The sequence below is a fragment of the Giraffa tippelskirchi genome, chromosome 6 (assembly GCF_054371585.1).
Source record: "Giraffa tippelskirchi isolate mGirTip1 chromosome 6, T2T-mGirTip1v1.2.pri, whole genome shotgun sequence".
NCBI classification, from domain to species: Eukaryota; Metazoa; Chordata; class Mammalia; order Artiodactyla; family Giraffidae; genus Giraffa; species Giraffa tippelskirchi.
In genome coordinates this window covers 96,427,114-96,441,617 of record NC_137280.1, presented here as the reverse complement: position 1 = coordinate 96,441,617, position 14,504 = coordinate 96,427,114, and the positions used below count along the sequence as shown (strand labels likewise).

At 60.0% G+C, this 14,504-nt stretch overlaps 2 protein-coding genes across 7 annotated transcripts; both read right to left on the bottom strand.

Annotated features, from left to right (window-relative positions):
- Window positions 1–1,399: 1,399 nt before the first annotated feature.
- RAX2 (retina and anterior neural fold homeobox 2) lies at window positions 1,400–3,614 on the bottom strand. Its single transcript, XM_081499771.1, has 2 exons — window positions 2,349–3,614; window positions 1,400–1,738 (listed from the first exon to the last, which is right to left on the bottom strand). The coding sequence occupies exons 1-2, from the start codon at window positions 2,736–2,738 to the stop codon at window positions 1,400–1,402; spliced, it is 729 nt and encodes a 242-aa protein (XP_081355897.1). The 5' UTR covers window positions 2,739–3,614.
- A 2,599-nt stretch (window positions 3,615–6,213) lies between these two features.
- Window positions 6,214–14,245, bottom strand: MATK (megakaryocyte-associated tyrosine kinase). 6 transcript variants are annotated; one of them, XM_081495607.1, is made up of 14 exons: window positions 14,033–14,245; window positions 13,474–13,584; window positions 12,742–12,882; window positions 12,253–12,366; window positions 12,051–12,166; window positions 11,743–11,962; window positions 11,188–11,281; window positions 9,239–9,304; window positions 7,909–8,008; window positions 7,743–7,827; window positions 7,521–7,594; window positions 7,210–7,405; window positions 6,774–6,860; window positions 6,214–6,667 (listed from the first exon to the last, which is right to left on the bottom strand). In XM_081495607.1, the coding sequence occupies exons 3-14, from the start codon at window positions 12,748–12,750 to the stop codon at window positions 6,428–6,430; spliced, it is 1,401 nt and encodes a 466-aa protein (XP_081351733.1). In that variant the 5' UTR covers window positions 12,751–12,882; window positions 13,474–13,584; window positions 14,033–14,245; the 3' UTR covers window positions 6,214–6,427. The 6 variants fall into 6 exon arrangements, with proteins under 6 accessions (XP_081351733.1, XP_081351730.1, XP_081351731.1 ...); XM_081495604.1 differs by having other exon boundaries at window positions 12,742–12,801; XM_081495605.1 differs by having other exon boundaries at window positions 7,752–7,827; window positions 12,742–12,801.
- Between the last annotated feature and the right edge of the window lie 259 nt (window positions 14,246–14,504).

Genomic DNA, 14,504 nt, shown 5'->3' with positions numbered 1-14,504 from the left:
GGGCTCCCTCTTTATCTCCAGACCTTTGCTCTGGTGGTGCCGACCACCCTGTTAAACTGCAGCCCTTCCACATGCTCCCGATTGCCCTTCCTGGCTTTATTTTTCTCCCAAGCACTTAACCACCAGCAGGTGTTTCATGTTTAACTTATTTATTTTTAAAATTAGGGCTCTGGTCTCTCCCACTGGAGTGGCAGCTCCAGGAGGGCAGGGGTTTTTCTCTGCTTTGTTCACTGTTGTGTCCTTGTAAGTTGGAATGGGTGGATGAATGATTGGGGGGATGGTTGGCCTGTCTGCCGCAGTGTAAACAGCACAGGGGCCTTTGGGGTTCTCATGGAGGTGCCCTCTGAGGTGGGAGGTAAGCAGGCCAGCTGAGAGCAGCCTGGAAGTGACATTCCTGGAATTTCCTAGCACCTGTGGTCACTTCCTGGCCAGAGCCTAGAGCGAGTGGGGTGCTGCCATGTCCCCACGACCATACACTCTCCTGTCCTGACTCGTCCCATCCCACAGGGAGGTGCCCTGACGTGGGCACTTGGGCCACACACCCCCAGCCCAGCTAGCCTCCTTGTCCTGGAGTCCAGCTGAACCCCGGCAAGGGTGGCCATCATGCCTTTGTGAGCCCTAGGGGGACGTGGTTGGACAGAATGAACGCTTGTCTTGCTACCAGGGCCCCAGCCACCCCTCAGTGGGCTGGGAGATGTGATGGGGGCTGTAGTTGATGAGAGACAAGCCATGCTCTGATAACTGGGGGGAGCAAAGATCGACTGTTCACCCAGTGTCAGCTGCTTCTACCTGGGAGCGCCCTATTAGTGCCCGGCCTGGGTTCTAGGTGCCTGGGGTGATGGAGTCAGGCAATGAGCTTAAAAAGAGCTCTACCCCTACTGGCTCTGTGGCTTCAGGAAACTGGCTGTCCCTCTCTGGGCCCCAGTTTCTTCCCCTGTAACATGGGGCTGATGGCCATGCCACCTTGGGGTAAAGTGATGGGCACGCTGGGAGCGCACAGTGAAAGGGGGCAGTTGAATGTGAACTGCTGCAGCTGTTACTTGTTATCTCTCAGGGTGGCCCTGCTGTTGAAAGATTAGGAGCAGGCAGAAGGATTTAGAATCATCAACTCAGAATTAACATCCTTGTGGCTCCTGGTTACAGCCTTAGTCTTAAGAACCTCAGAATCCACCCCACACACGCCCATTTGACAGATGGGGAGACTGAAGCCCCAAGAGGGCACCAGCTCCCTGGAGACTAGGCCAGGGACCCCCACCCTGGCTGGGCACCTCTGGCTGCCACCTTGAAGTCAGGTGCCAGTTAACCCTGCAAGGCAGGGTAAGTAGGTGGTGGTGGGTGGGGGACTTGGTGTGGGTGGCCATGGACAGGCCGAGCAGGAGGGGCTGGGCAGGCACCAGACTCAGGCCGACGGCCAGGCCCTGTCCAGAGCCTGCACGTGCTCCTTGGCCAGCAGCCGCAGGGAACCTTCCTCCAGGGTGAAGCCGTCCACGAAGGCTGGACTGAAGGCATGGGGCCCAAAGGAGCCCTGCAATCCTGGGCCTGAGCCCAGGAGGCGCGGGAGGGCTGGCACAGCTGGGGGCCCTGGGCCCAGCCAGGGCTCCAGGGACAGTGGCATGGTGGGAGGGCGGGCAAAGGGCAGTGCTGGGGCCTCGGGGAGTCTTGGGGCTCCTATGGCCCCGGAGCCTGACTCCAGACGCTCCTGGCGGCGCCACTTGGCCCGGCGGTTCTGGAACCACACCTGGAGGCAGCAAGAGAGGTACTCCCATGTCAGAGGTGGCTGGTGGGCGCCAGGCAAGGCCGCTCTCCCTCCCTGGGTCTCCCAGCCCGTCAGGGTTCTGTCTGTTTTCTGACCTGATTCCTTCCCCTTGTGATGCCAACATGCATTGTTACCTACCCCGAGGAGATGACTGTTCTGAGAGCAAGATCTTTGCCTCTTGGCCCCCATTAGATCAGTCCCGAAGTCTTCTGAGTCCAGGTTCTCCTTGCCTTTCCCTTGCCCAGGCTCCCTCAGGCTCCTCTGCCTCCTCCCTGGTCTACCTTGGCCCTCAGCATGAAGTTCCAGCTACTGAGTTTGGCCTTTGAGGGGCTTCACCAGCTTTCTCTGCCTCCCCTTCCACCTGCCTCAACACCTTGCTCAGTAGAAATGCCTCCAATTTAACTCCTGCACATCTTTGCACTCATTGTTCTGGATGCCTAGAAAAATGCCCTTTCTCCTTTCTAGCTGGCACACTCCTACTCAAACATTAAGTCCCCAGTCCCACATCCCCTCCTCTGGGAAGCCTTGCCTTGTGCTGGGAGGGTCCATCTCTGGCACTGGCTGCCTCAGGGTGGTTAGGGGGTACCCTCACCTGCACGCGCACCTCGGGCAGGTGCACCTTGGCTGCCAGCTCCTCACGGCTGTAAACATCCGGGTAGTGGGAGGCCTCGAACGCCCGCTCCAGCTGGTGCAGCTGGTATGTGGTAAAGGTGGTGCGGTTCCTCCGGTGCTTCTTCTTGGGGGCCTCCTCTCCGGGCCCTGGCCCCCCACCCTCAGCCGCCGGCCCCTCACCTGGGCTCAGGAACATGGCTCCTCCTTGCCCCCACCTGGCAGGAAGGCAGCGGGACAGGTGGCGGTGAGACAGGAGGGATGGTGGCCGGGGAGGGCGGGGGAGCTCCCTGCCCCTTGCTGGGTCTGGGGTCAGATATGGAGGGGCTTCTCCCTCCACTGGGTCCTGCATTCCCTCTGCCTCTCTGTGCATCTCAGACGACCTCCCTCTGTCTCCACTTCCTTCTCTCTCATTATTTTTCTGTCTCTGCCTCTATTTCTCTTTCCCTCTGCAGCTCCCTGTCTTTTCCTTTGTCTCTGTGTCTGTGACCCCCAGGAAGGCAGAATCTGGGACACTGCCCTAAGGAATGCTTCCCTACCCCCCAGCTCTCCACCCTGGGGGGCTGTCTGTGCTCCTGCCTCCTACCCAGGCCCACCTGTGCCCACCTGCCCAGTGCTCACTGCTCTTGGCAGCCCCTCCAACAGCCCCCGTGGGCCCAGCGCTGTCTGCTGCTGGCCTGGCCTAGCCAGACCCGAGGGGGTTGGGGTCGGGCGGGGAGGAGGATTAGCGAGGTGATTAATTGAGGGGGCCCCTCCTGCCCAGGCGTTGCTTGCTCTGAGCCACAGAGGGAGTGCCAGGCAGCAGGACACCGTTAGCCTGGGTCTGCCACACCTTGCTCTAGAACATAAACAAGAGCCTCCCCCTCCCCCAGCCTCAGTTTCCCCAGCTGTAAAATAGCTGCAACAGGACTTCCTACCCCATGGGACTCTCACAGGGACTCAATGAGCTGATGAGAGAGTACATTGATGGAAAGATATACGGTGATTGGCCAACAGTGAGTGCTTAGTGAGCAGTCACTAAATTAGCCTCTGTTAACCACTTTTGTTATTATCTGGAGTGAGAAAAAGAACCTCTCAGATTCACAGATGTCAGGGGGAGTTGGGGAAGCTGAGGTCCCCAGAGGTGAAGGTAATTCCAGTTGGTTCCCCTGGGCACTATCCAGGACAAAGGAGTATGGGGAATTTTAGCTGTGTTTTGAGGTATGAATAGAAGCTCACTTTTCAGTCACCCAATAAACATTTAAGCACAATAAAATTTGCGCTTACTGTATACCAGGTACTGTTCACAGCAGGGAACAAAACAGACACACTTCTTGGAGCTGGCATCCTGGTGGGGGAGACTGATAATCCATAACTATGTAAGTAAAATACAGCATGTCAGAAACCTGGTGGGAAAACTCAAGCAGGGGAGGGAAGGTTGTTCTTTTAAGGAAGGTGAGCAGAATGGGAGATGGAATGCAAGGGTGTAAATTCTGGACAAGACTGGGTGTGAAGGGGGTACTGGGGAGCCATGGAAGGTTGTGGAGCATAAGAGGGGCACAGGTGGCATTTTGGATGGGTATTATGGGCAAGATGGGAGGCCAGGAGGAGGCTAGAGGCCTGGTCAGGGCTAGATTTTGGGGGAGGGGGGACTTCCCTGGTGTCCAGTGGCTAAGACTCTGCACTCTCAATGCAGGGAGCCTGGGTTGGATCCCTGTTCAGGGAACTGGATCCCACACGTCTCAACTAAGACTCGGTGCAGCCAAATAAATAAAAATATTTTTAAAAGTTCTAGGGAGAAAAAGTCTAAGGAGGGAAGAAGACCGGTGAACCCAGCCCCTGTCTGGGGACAGCTGGGTGATGGGACTGTCCCTCCGGCAGTGGCCTGAGAGCCAAGCAGGACCTTGGTGACGCCCTGAGACTGGTCAACCCCCTGCCCAATCCAAGGAGCTTGGGGGTGCTCTGAAAACAGGAGGGGCCCTGGGGGTGACAGGGGGCAAAATGAGGCCCAGAAGGAGGGACGGGAGGGATGGAGGGAGGGAGGTTGTCTCAGGGGTGTGAGGCTGGAGACCCAGGCCTGTGGATGGACCAGAGAGTGAGCGCAAGAGGAAGCAGAACTAAGTCCTTCTAGAATGTTGGCTTTGTAGGGGGAAGACATACACAGAGATAAGTGCTCACACGTGCATGTGTGCACAGTTGGACACTCACAGCACCGAGGTGCAGGCCCTGGACTGCTGGCAGGGGCGAATGGCCTCAGAGGAGGAGGGGGCTGGGTGGGCAGGGGGCTTAGCACCCAAGGGGTCAGCCAGACAGGGAGGTTCCAGGAGTTCTGAGTCCAGGCTGGAGGGGCAGTGAGTGAGGCCTCAGTGGCCCTGTCTTTGAGGTGGGCTGGGGCATTGTGGCAGGGGGAGCCAGGCCTCGGGAGAGGGGGAGTGGGGGTGAGGGGAGGTAATCCCCCTAATTGCTTCATCACTTTAAAACACTAATGAGCTGCTCTATTCTCAGCCCCCAATTAGCTAATTGGCCCCAGTGGGTTAAGAGGTGCAGGAGGGATCAGGGTGTTAGGTGTGGGGGAGGAGGGGGTGGCGCTTTGGCGACTTAGCCAGCAGCTGCAGGCCCAGATGCTGTGTCAGCTTAGAGGGCTGGATTAGGGGTGGGCAGGGTGGCGTGGGGCCACTGTGACAGGCGGCCTTCTCCAGCTGGATTGGGTTGGGGGGGGTGGGCAGGCCACTCTCAGCCTCTCTGGACTCCCACCCTGCATTTCTCCCCCAGAAAGAATCACTAACCCCCTTCAGGTGCTGGTGGGGAAACTGAGGCCAGAGGGTTGGTGGGGCTCCGGGAGGGGAGGAATTGCAGGAGGCCAGTGTGACCTTGAGACATATGAACAGCTCAACTCGGGCAGGGGTGGGCCAGTGGAGGGGGGAGGCCGTGCTGTGGCCTGGGATCCCTGCACCAGCTCAGGGGTTCCTGGGGTGGGGGCCACACCCCACAGGCCAGACACTCCTCTCCAGGCAACCTTGAAGCATCTGGGAGTGTCATCAGAGAGGGGGTGGTTGACAGTCACATAACATAACAACTGAGCACCAGTTATGTGCACTCAGCCCTTGGGGTCCTCATGGCTCCCCCGGAAGATGCCTGATCACAGAGGAGGCTGCAGGGGTGGGGCAGGGAGGGAGACCACCCCCCCTAGTTTCCCTGGGACACCCCGGGTTTAGCACCAACACCCTCATCCCAGACATGCCCTCAGTTTGAGGTGCTGGGTCACGGTGAGCCTGGGCCACAGAGTGGTGGAGTCAGGATTTGAACCTGGGGGTGCAAGCCAGGAGCCCCAGCCCCTGCTGGAGAATGGACAGGGCCCTGGGACAGGTTGTGCGGCTGGCTTTTCCCAGCGAGTGTTCCCCTGAATCACTGGGTGAGGCTGTTGGGGGGTGACAGGTGGAGGACATAGCCACCCTGGAGCGCCCCAGGAGGGGACGCTGCTGCCCTTGCAGCCCCCCTCCCCCATCCGGGCTTCCATTTGCTCTCTCAAGGGGAAAGGCGGGGGTAGGAGAGGGTGCCAGGACAGGGGACTCAGACCTCCACGGCCCCTGAAACTCTCCCACAGTCCTTTGCACCCGGGACCCCGAGAGCTACAGCAGGAGACGGGGGACCTGCAGGTGATGGCAAGTGGATCCTCGGGTGGCTGTGACCCTGGCCTGGAGGGTCTCCTGGCTGCATACCCAGGGAAACATGTGCCCTCAGGGGCAGCAAGCTCCCAGCCTGGTGGCCCCCTCAGTGGGCAGACCATTGGGCAGGCAGATGGCCCCCAGGCTGAGTGACGGGCCCCAGGGCGGACACAAGGGGCAGCAGAGAGACACTCAGACACCCAGTTCTTGGAACCAGTCTTTATCCAGGCGCTAATCGTTCGCTTCCTGGGGTCGAGGTGCCCATGGGCTTCCTGGAGCCCCCGCCATGGGCCTGCCCCTGTGATGCGAGCCGGGCAGGCAGCTCACCAGCTCTGCCCCTCTTCAGGCCTGGTCCACATCCCCACCCTGAGCCCCCCACTCTCTCAGTCCTCTGGGGCCTGAAGCCCCGCAGGCAGGGTCAGGGCTCCTGGCTGCGGGGCAGGGCGGGACCGTCCGTGTCCTGCCCCCCATTGGGGGCTGAAGCACCCACGCTGCGTAGCTCCCGGGCCAGCTTCTCAGCCAGTTTGCGGAAGGGCGGCCGGCGAGTGGGTTCAGCCTCCCAGCAGCTGCCCATGAGGGCATGGATGGACCCAGGACAGCCTTCGGGGGGCTCCATGCGGTATCCCTTCTCCACGGCCTCTGACACCTCCTTCAGTGACTGCGGGCAGAGGCCACTCCAGTGTGGTCTGGGGGTCAGGATCATGACCCCCTAGACCAGCAGGGGACCCAGCACCTCCCCACCCAGCCCCCCCGACTCTGCTCACCATCTTGGGGTATGGAGCCCGGCCGTATGAGAAGACCTCCCATAGCAGCACCCCAAAGCTCCAGACATCCGACTTGCTGGAAAACTTCTGTGGGGCCCGAGATCAGGGTGAGAGGGACCCCTCAGGGCTTCTGCTCCAGCCCCTGCTTCCTCCAGGAAGTCCCCCTGGGTTGACTTTCGCTCTGTAGTCTCCTCCCAATAGGCTCCTGCCCCTGAATCCTCCCACCCCTCAACCCAGATTCAGTGCAAAAACAAGGTGTTTCTTGCTCTCACTTGCTGAGCCCAAGACTGTTGCAGAATCGAGGAGACAAAGGCTCAGAGAGGGCTAAAAGGAACAATTAGTGGCCAAGGGCTTACTGGGGAGGTGGAGCCATTCCTTTGGAGGTTCAGAGGCCAGAGACACGCCCAGGGGCTCATAGTGGAACTAGGGAGCTCACCCCATGCTTGAGAGCCTCGGGTGCTGTCCACTTGACGGGCAGCCGACTGGAGTCCAGCCCTTTCCGCTCGGCTTTGGCCAGGCCGAAGTCGCTGACCTTGGCCACCAGGTCCTCCGAGATGAGGATGTTCCGGGCGGCCAGGTCACGGTGCACCAGCTTCTTGCTTTCCAGGTATTCCATGCCCTCGGCCACATGCCTGGGGGGAGGGGGCGCTGGGCAAGGGGCTGGGATGCATGGGCCAGACTCCCAAGGCCAGGCTCCTCCCTGCTCCGTGCCTCAATTTCCCTGCCACCCCCTGGAGCCCCACTCACAGGGAAAATTGCAGGAGCTGTGGGGTGTTCACAAGGGCCCGGCCTCGTGTCCGTAGAAAATTCACCAGGTTACCCTGTGGGGGATGTGGGCGGGGTCTAGGAGTGCTGGAGGTTGCTCAGCCTCCCCACCAGCACCCTAACCGACCCTCAGGTCCTGCCCCACTTCCACCCCACCCCGAACCCCCGGCCCTGCTCCCCCCACCGCCTTGGGTCCTGCCCCACCTTGCTCACGTGCTCCATGACGATGTAGAGGCCCTGATGTAGGATCACACCCAGTAGACGCACCAGGTTCTTATGCTGCACCTTCCTGGGGGCAGGTGGGTATGGGGTGAAGGTGGGGTGGAACCCTGGCCCTAGGGCGCCCTCCCCTGCCACAGCCAGGACTCACGTCATGACCGCCGTCTCGTCCAGGAAGGCTTGGGCTGTCACGTCACATTTGATATTCTTCACAGCCACCTTCTGCCCCAGGTACTCGCCCTGCAGGACAGCTGGGGGGCAGGCAGGGGTGGGAAGGAGATCAGGACCCCAAAGAGACAAGACAGACATGCACATACCCACTCACATGAGCCGTGGAAGAGGCCAATGCAGTGGCGGGTCCCCAGGCCTGGAAACCCCTCTTGGCAGGCTCCAGTTGTTCAGTTGTGTCTGACTCTGTGCGACCTCATGGACTGTAGCCCACCATGCTCCTCTGTCCATGGGAGTCTCCAGGCAAGAATACTGGAGTGGGTTGCCATTTCCTCCTCCAGGGGTTCCTCCGGATGCAGGGATCGAACACACGTCTCTTACATTGGCAGGCGGGTTCTTTACCACTGAGCCACCTGGGAAGCCAACAGGCTCCAGACCCCGGAGCAAAGATAATCACCTAAGCCAGGGGTCTGCAAACGCCAGCCCTTGAGCCCAATCTAGTCCCCTCAAGGGTTTTTGCAAGGCCTGCAAGCTCACAATGGGTTTTTACATTTTAAAATGGTTGGGGAAAAAAAAAGACTATTTCATGACATGAAAATGATACAAAATTCAACTTCAGTGTCCATAAATAAAGTTTTATTGGCACGTGGCCTTGGCTGTTTGTCTCCCTGTGGTCTGTGGCTGGTTTCCTGTAACAAGGGAAGAGCTGAGCAGACGTGACAGAAAACATGTGCACGCCAGCCCTTTCCAGAGAAGGTCCTGATCCAAGCCCTAGGACCTCCCAGGATAATAACCTCAGGCTATGGCATTGACACAGAGGGACCTGGGACTCCCCTGGTGGTCCAGTGGTTAGGACTCTGAGATTTCGCTGCTGAGTGCAAGGGTCCAATCCCTGGATGGGGAACTAAGATCCCACAAGCTGTGTATAATGGCCAAATAATAATAATAACACATAAATTTTAAACATTTGGGACTTCCTTGGTGGTCCAGTGGTTAAGACTCCACGCTACCAATGCAGGGGGCACAGGTTTGATCCCTGGTTGGGAAGCTAAGATCCTACGGGCTGCACAGCCAAAACACAAATAATAATAAAACAGAAGTGTGCAAGGGTCCAGGGGGTGTGAAGGACTCACTCACACCCACTGGGTACCTGCCCTCACCACCTCTCTCCTCATCCTGGCTTTCATGAACCTCCTTCCATAGAGAGGAGCCTTTGTGTCCTCAGTCGCATGGTAAGTAGGTATCAAATGCAGGTGTCAATTCATCTCTGGGAGCCCCCCCTTCCTTCAGCCCCCACTAGGTCCCCTGCTCACCTCCAAACTCTCCCTCTCCAATCTGCGCTCCCAACGTCAAATGCTGCAGGTTCAGTAACCAGCCGGCTGTAGAGGGGAGACCCAGTGAGAGGGCTGCCAGTGGCTCCACCTGACAGGAGACTAGGCCCTATCTCCCATAGCAGTGGCCCATGGCCACGTCTGAGACACCACACTCCTGGTACCAGTTATGCGGGCTGGGGGTGGTGGTGAAAGCAACAGGGCCCACCTGTCAGGGCCCTTCTCTCTTCTACCTGGAGACTGTGTTCTGCCAAGGACCCTGCAGAATCTTCCTTTATGGTGCTTTCCCTCTGCCCTCCTCCCTCCACCAGGGATACACAGACCAAAATATACAACAGATACTGGGAAAGTTTCCAGAACTTCTGGTAAAGGTTCTGGAACATTCTCAGAATATTCCAGCACTCTAAGTCACCATCTTGGGACTTCCCTGGTGAGATTCCATGCTCCTAATGCAAGGGGCCTGGGTTCGATCCCTGGGCAGGGAACTAGATCCCACGTGCCACAAGTAAGACCTGAAAGTGTTAGTCACTCAGTCGTATCCGACTCTCTGCGACCCCACGGACTATAGCCCTCCAGGTTCCTCTGTCCATGGGATTCTCCAGGCAAGAATACTGAAGTGGGTTCCCATTCCCTTCTCCAGGGGATCTTCCCAACCCAGGGATCGAACCTGGGTCTCCTGCATTACGGCCAGATTCTTTACCATCAGGAAAGGTGGTAAGTGAAGAGTTTCCCTGTAGCTCAGATGGTAAAGAATCTGCCTACAACGCAGGAGACCCAGCTTCTATCCCTGGGTCGAGAAGATCTCCTGGAGAAGGGAATGGCAACCCACTCCAGTATTCTTGCCTGGAGACTCCCATGGACAGAGGAGCCTGGCGGCTACTGTCCATGGGGTCGCAAAGAGTCAGACATGACTGAGCAACTAACACACTATAAGGTGGTAAGTAAGACCCAGTGCAGTCAAATAAATAAAAATAAATATTTTAAGTCATCATTTTTGTTCCAGCCTCCCTGATCTTTCTGTCTAGCACGCCTGTGTTCTCCCAATCCCTGCATTGTCCTCTGTCAGGCTCTGTAGGTCTCCTCCTCTTCTCCAAAAAATCCCCTCTTAAAATCACCAGCCCTTGGATACGGTCAGGCACAGTGACACCAGCCTCCACCCGGGTGTCATCCCCAAGACATTTCCAAGGAGACAGCCACGATCACCAGGTTCAAAGTGGGGTGGCCAGGGCAGGGTGTGCTTGCTCTGAATGTGGGACATCTCACTACTCAAGGGCGGGAAAAGCATTTCAGGTGAGGGGAACAGAATGCACAACAGTCCAGAGGCATGAGGGTAAGTGCAGAGTCACACAACCCCAGGGGCATGTGGAAAAGAAGGGCCTCGTAGATGAAGCAGGAAAGATAGCTCAGCCACAAGGGAAGGTTTTAGAAGGCAATGGAGCTTCCTGGCCTCCCCCCTTTAGACATGGGAGTGATGTGGGTGGATTTTCCCGTAGAAAGTTGCCTCCGAGGCCACAGGGTTTGGGAGGAAGGGGGACCACCCCCTCAGGGAGGAAGTGGTCTGATGGGCCAAGGCTGGGCCAGGGTGAGGGCACTTAGACAGGGAGGGGCCAGATTTAAACTGGTGTTAATAGAACTTGGCCATGGAGGGGTTGTGGGAGGGTGGGGGGCCAGGGGCGGGGTGGCATCGAGGATCTGCCCAGGGTTTCTGACTCAGGTGAAGGATGATGAAACAAGGGAAAGCAGCTGGTGTGGGAAATAGATGGATAGTGTGCTGATGGGTGTGTGCAGGCGTGCCCCACCCGGCCCAAGAGCACCCAGGTCTTCCGCCTGCAGAGCCTGGCACTGTGACCTACTCAGGTGAGGCAGCCTTGGCTATGTGCCCTGCCTCCCCAGGCCAGGCCCACTCAGGCAGGAAGGGCGGGGCCCCCTACCCTTGGCCAGCTCCTCCTCCGCCGACTTGGTGCCCTGCTTTCTCTTCGGTCTCACAAGCTTCGTGCAAATGGCCCCCTGGTCCTTGCTGTAATACTGCAGCGGGTGGGGCAGGGCAGAGGCAGCCGTGAGTGCGACCCCCCTCATCCAGTGAGCCCCTGCCTCCCATCCCCTTCCCAGGGGGTTCTGGGGAGGGGTGGGTGGGTGCTGGGGAGGAAAAGAGGGGGTGGGTTCCCACAGGACTCTTTAGGCTGGTTTCCATGGGAACAGGAAAGGATGCAGAGGAGGAAACAGGAGGATGGGGGTGTGTGTCTTGGGACTGGTGTCAAATTGGAGGTTCCTGGGTGTCCCTGGAGGAGTCACCCCAGTCCCTGGAGATGGGGGGACCTGGAGGACTCATACTATCTGTAGGGTCGGTGGTCCAGGGACCAGCACCTTCTTGTCCACGTTGGGGAGCATGAGCCTCTGGTGGGGGGTCCCATGTCTACCCAGCTGTTGGGACGGGCTGAAGCCTGGCCTCCCTACATCTCTGCACTAGGGGGCCTGGGCGGCCGCACCTCCACCATATCCATGAGGTTGCAGAAGCAGACCTCCTCGTCGATGGTCAGGTGGCCGTCGCGGTGCAGCACGCGGTAGTGGATGACGTCGCTGCCGAAGCTCACGCACAGCACGTAGTCACCAGGGTGCCGTGCCGACTCCCGCACTAGGAACAACCCGTCCTCGGGCGGCTGCAGTTGCTGAACCGCCTCCTGGCCTGAGATCTTCCCATGGAACCACCTGCAGCCGGTGGAAGGGCGGGTTGGGCGGGGCTGGCCGGGCCCTGCTGACCCCACCCGCATCGCGGGGGCGCTTCCCCACGACTCACGGCATGAGGCTGAGCTTGGGGTCCGCCGAGAGGGCCTCGCGCTCCCGCAGCGCCCCCGCCGCCAGCAGCCCCTCCTGCCCGCTGGTGTGGTGCTTGGCACGGTACCAGCTCTTGTTCTGCCAGGAGGGATCCAGCGGTCGGTGGCGGGAGATGTTCCCTGGAGGAGCACCCCCTCTCGCCAAACACATTCCCCCCTACTCACTTCGCAGGCCTCAAGGATGGTGACCACGTCGCCCTTGCAGAAGGCCAGCTCCCCGGGTTTGGGGCGCGTGTGCTCACATTTGGTGATGCACTGGGTGCCAGGGGCCCAGCGCCTCTGGGGGGTAGTGGCCAGAGGGGGAAATGAGAGAGATGGTGGGGTGGGGGTGGGGTCCAGAGGAGAGAGAAAGACTGTATTGAGGCAGAGACCAAGAACAGAACACAGGAGAGAGGAGATGGGGGTGGGAGGTGTGCAGAGCACCCAGTAGAGGAAACGGAGTCACAAACGGAGGGACTGCCCGGGGCAGAAGATGGGAGGAAAGAGTGGGAAAAAACACCAAGTGACAGAAAAAGACCTGTGGACCCCGCCTAAGGGGACACGGGTCAGATGGTCCCCCACCTCCACCCCCACCCTCCAGCCCCATGGAGCTGAGCTCCTGTGGACTGAGGAGAGGAAGGGCCTAGGCCCAGGCACCCAGTTGGGAGTACTCACCGTTGGCATCCTGGCTGAGATGGGTGAGGGGTGCCAGGCGTGGAGGAAGCGAGGGCTTCCCTGGGGAGGGGCAGAGACCAGCTGGAGAGCTCAGATTCAAGCCAGGCTGGGGGCCCAGGGGCCGTGACTGCTGCTTCCAGCCTGGACCAGGTGGAGGCGACGGTCGGGAGGCCCCCCCACCCAGGGGTTGTGGGGGGCCCAAGGCGCTGGCTCCCCAAGCCCCTCAGGGGAGGTGGTCTTTCCCTGGGAGAGTTCCTTAGCATGGAGCCCAGCTGTGCCGTCATCCCCAAAGGGAAACTGAGGCACAGAGCAGGCTCAGAGTGAGTGGCAAGGGCCTGGCTCAGGCCCCAGGAGCCCACACTGGGGCGCTTGGAGCCACTAAACAGAGCCTGGTTCTTCCTCTTTTCTGGTAAAGTAGGCAGGGGAACGATGAGGAAACAGAGGATGATTCAAGGTCATTCTCGAGAATCTCTGACCCTGGCGGGGGTGAGGCCCGGCAGTGCCGCCCTGCTGGGCTCCTCTGGCTGCCGGCTGGGTCTCTGATCCGCCCTCCCACCCCCACCCCCACTCCCCAACCGAGGACGGAAACACAAAGTCCCTCACTGTTGCTGGGGTGGGGGCATGTCTGTCCCCTGTTTTCCCCACGGATCCCACCAGGTGGCCGGAGCAGTGGGACAGGTGGGGACGAGTGAGTCTCTGCCCCCAGAAATCCCCAGCCCTCTGTGTACTCACACGCATACTGATCCATGTACACACGAGAACACACAGAAACACACAGGGCTTGGACACAGGTGGACACAGGTACCCACAGGCACGCGGGTATGCAAGCAAAAGCAGTTTCTCCTAGAGACAGTTGTGCACACACGTCTACACGTGTGAACACACGCGCAGACATTCGGAAACGTGTGTGCCGCCCCCCCTCAACCCACACTTGAACACCTGGGCGCCACACGCTGGGCCACCCGGGCACGTAGGGCTACACGCAGGGCCGCGCACACGCAGCGCAGAGACACGCGCGCACATCCCTCCACGTGGACGCGCGGATACACACACCCAGGGGTTGCAGACGCGCATACCCGCACCCACAAAAATACCACCCCACCCGACTCCTGGGCGCATCCAACCATACCCGCCCCAGCCGCGTACCGGCCGCACGCCCCGGACGCGCCAGCTTGCGCTCGCACACTGGCCCCTCCCGCGCTTGCTCAGCATCCCCCCACCCGCTAGCCCTTGGGCCCCCCCCCCCAACTGTCCTACGGTCTTTCCCCACTATCCTCTCCGGCGCTCTCACCTGTTCAGGGGTCGCCCTTGGGCCGTACTCCGTGCCCGCCCCCAGGAGGGCCCCCGCGCGCCGGCTGCGCACCCCGAGGCGGTCCCGGCTGCACAACTTGGAGCAAGTTGCTGCGTTTCCTCATTTTGTGGGGGGAGGGCTGGGATCGGGGTTGGGGGAGCGGGAGGCGCGGCAGCTTGAGCGGCCCCCGCGGGTCCTAGCGCCGGCCGCACTGCAGTCTGCTCCGCGCGCCGCTGCCACCGGTGGCCCCTCCCCGCCCCACCTCCAGGGCCCCCGGCGCCTCTCGCGCGGCCCGGCGGGGGCCGGCGGCGCTCTCGAGATCCACGCCACTTCCCGGCCTGGCGCCGCGGGGTGAGCAACCCGCGCGTTCCCGGAATCCACGCCTCCCGGAGCGAGGGCAGCGCCGGCACAGGGAGGGGAAGGAGAGAGCTTCCCGTCCGGGCAGGTAAGCAAGTCTCAGAGCCCAGACAAC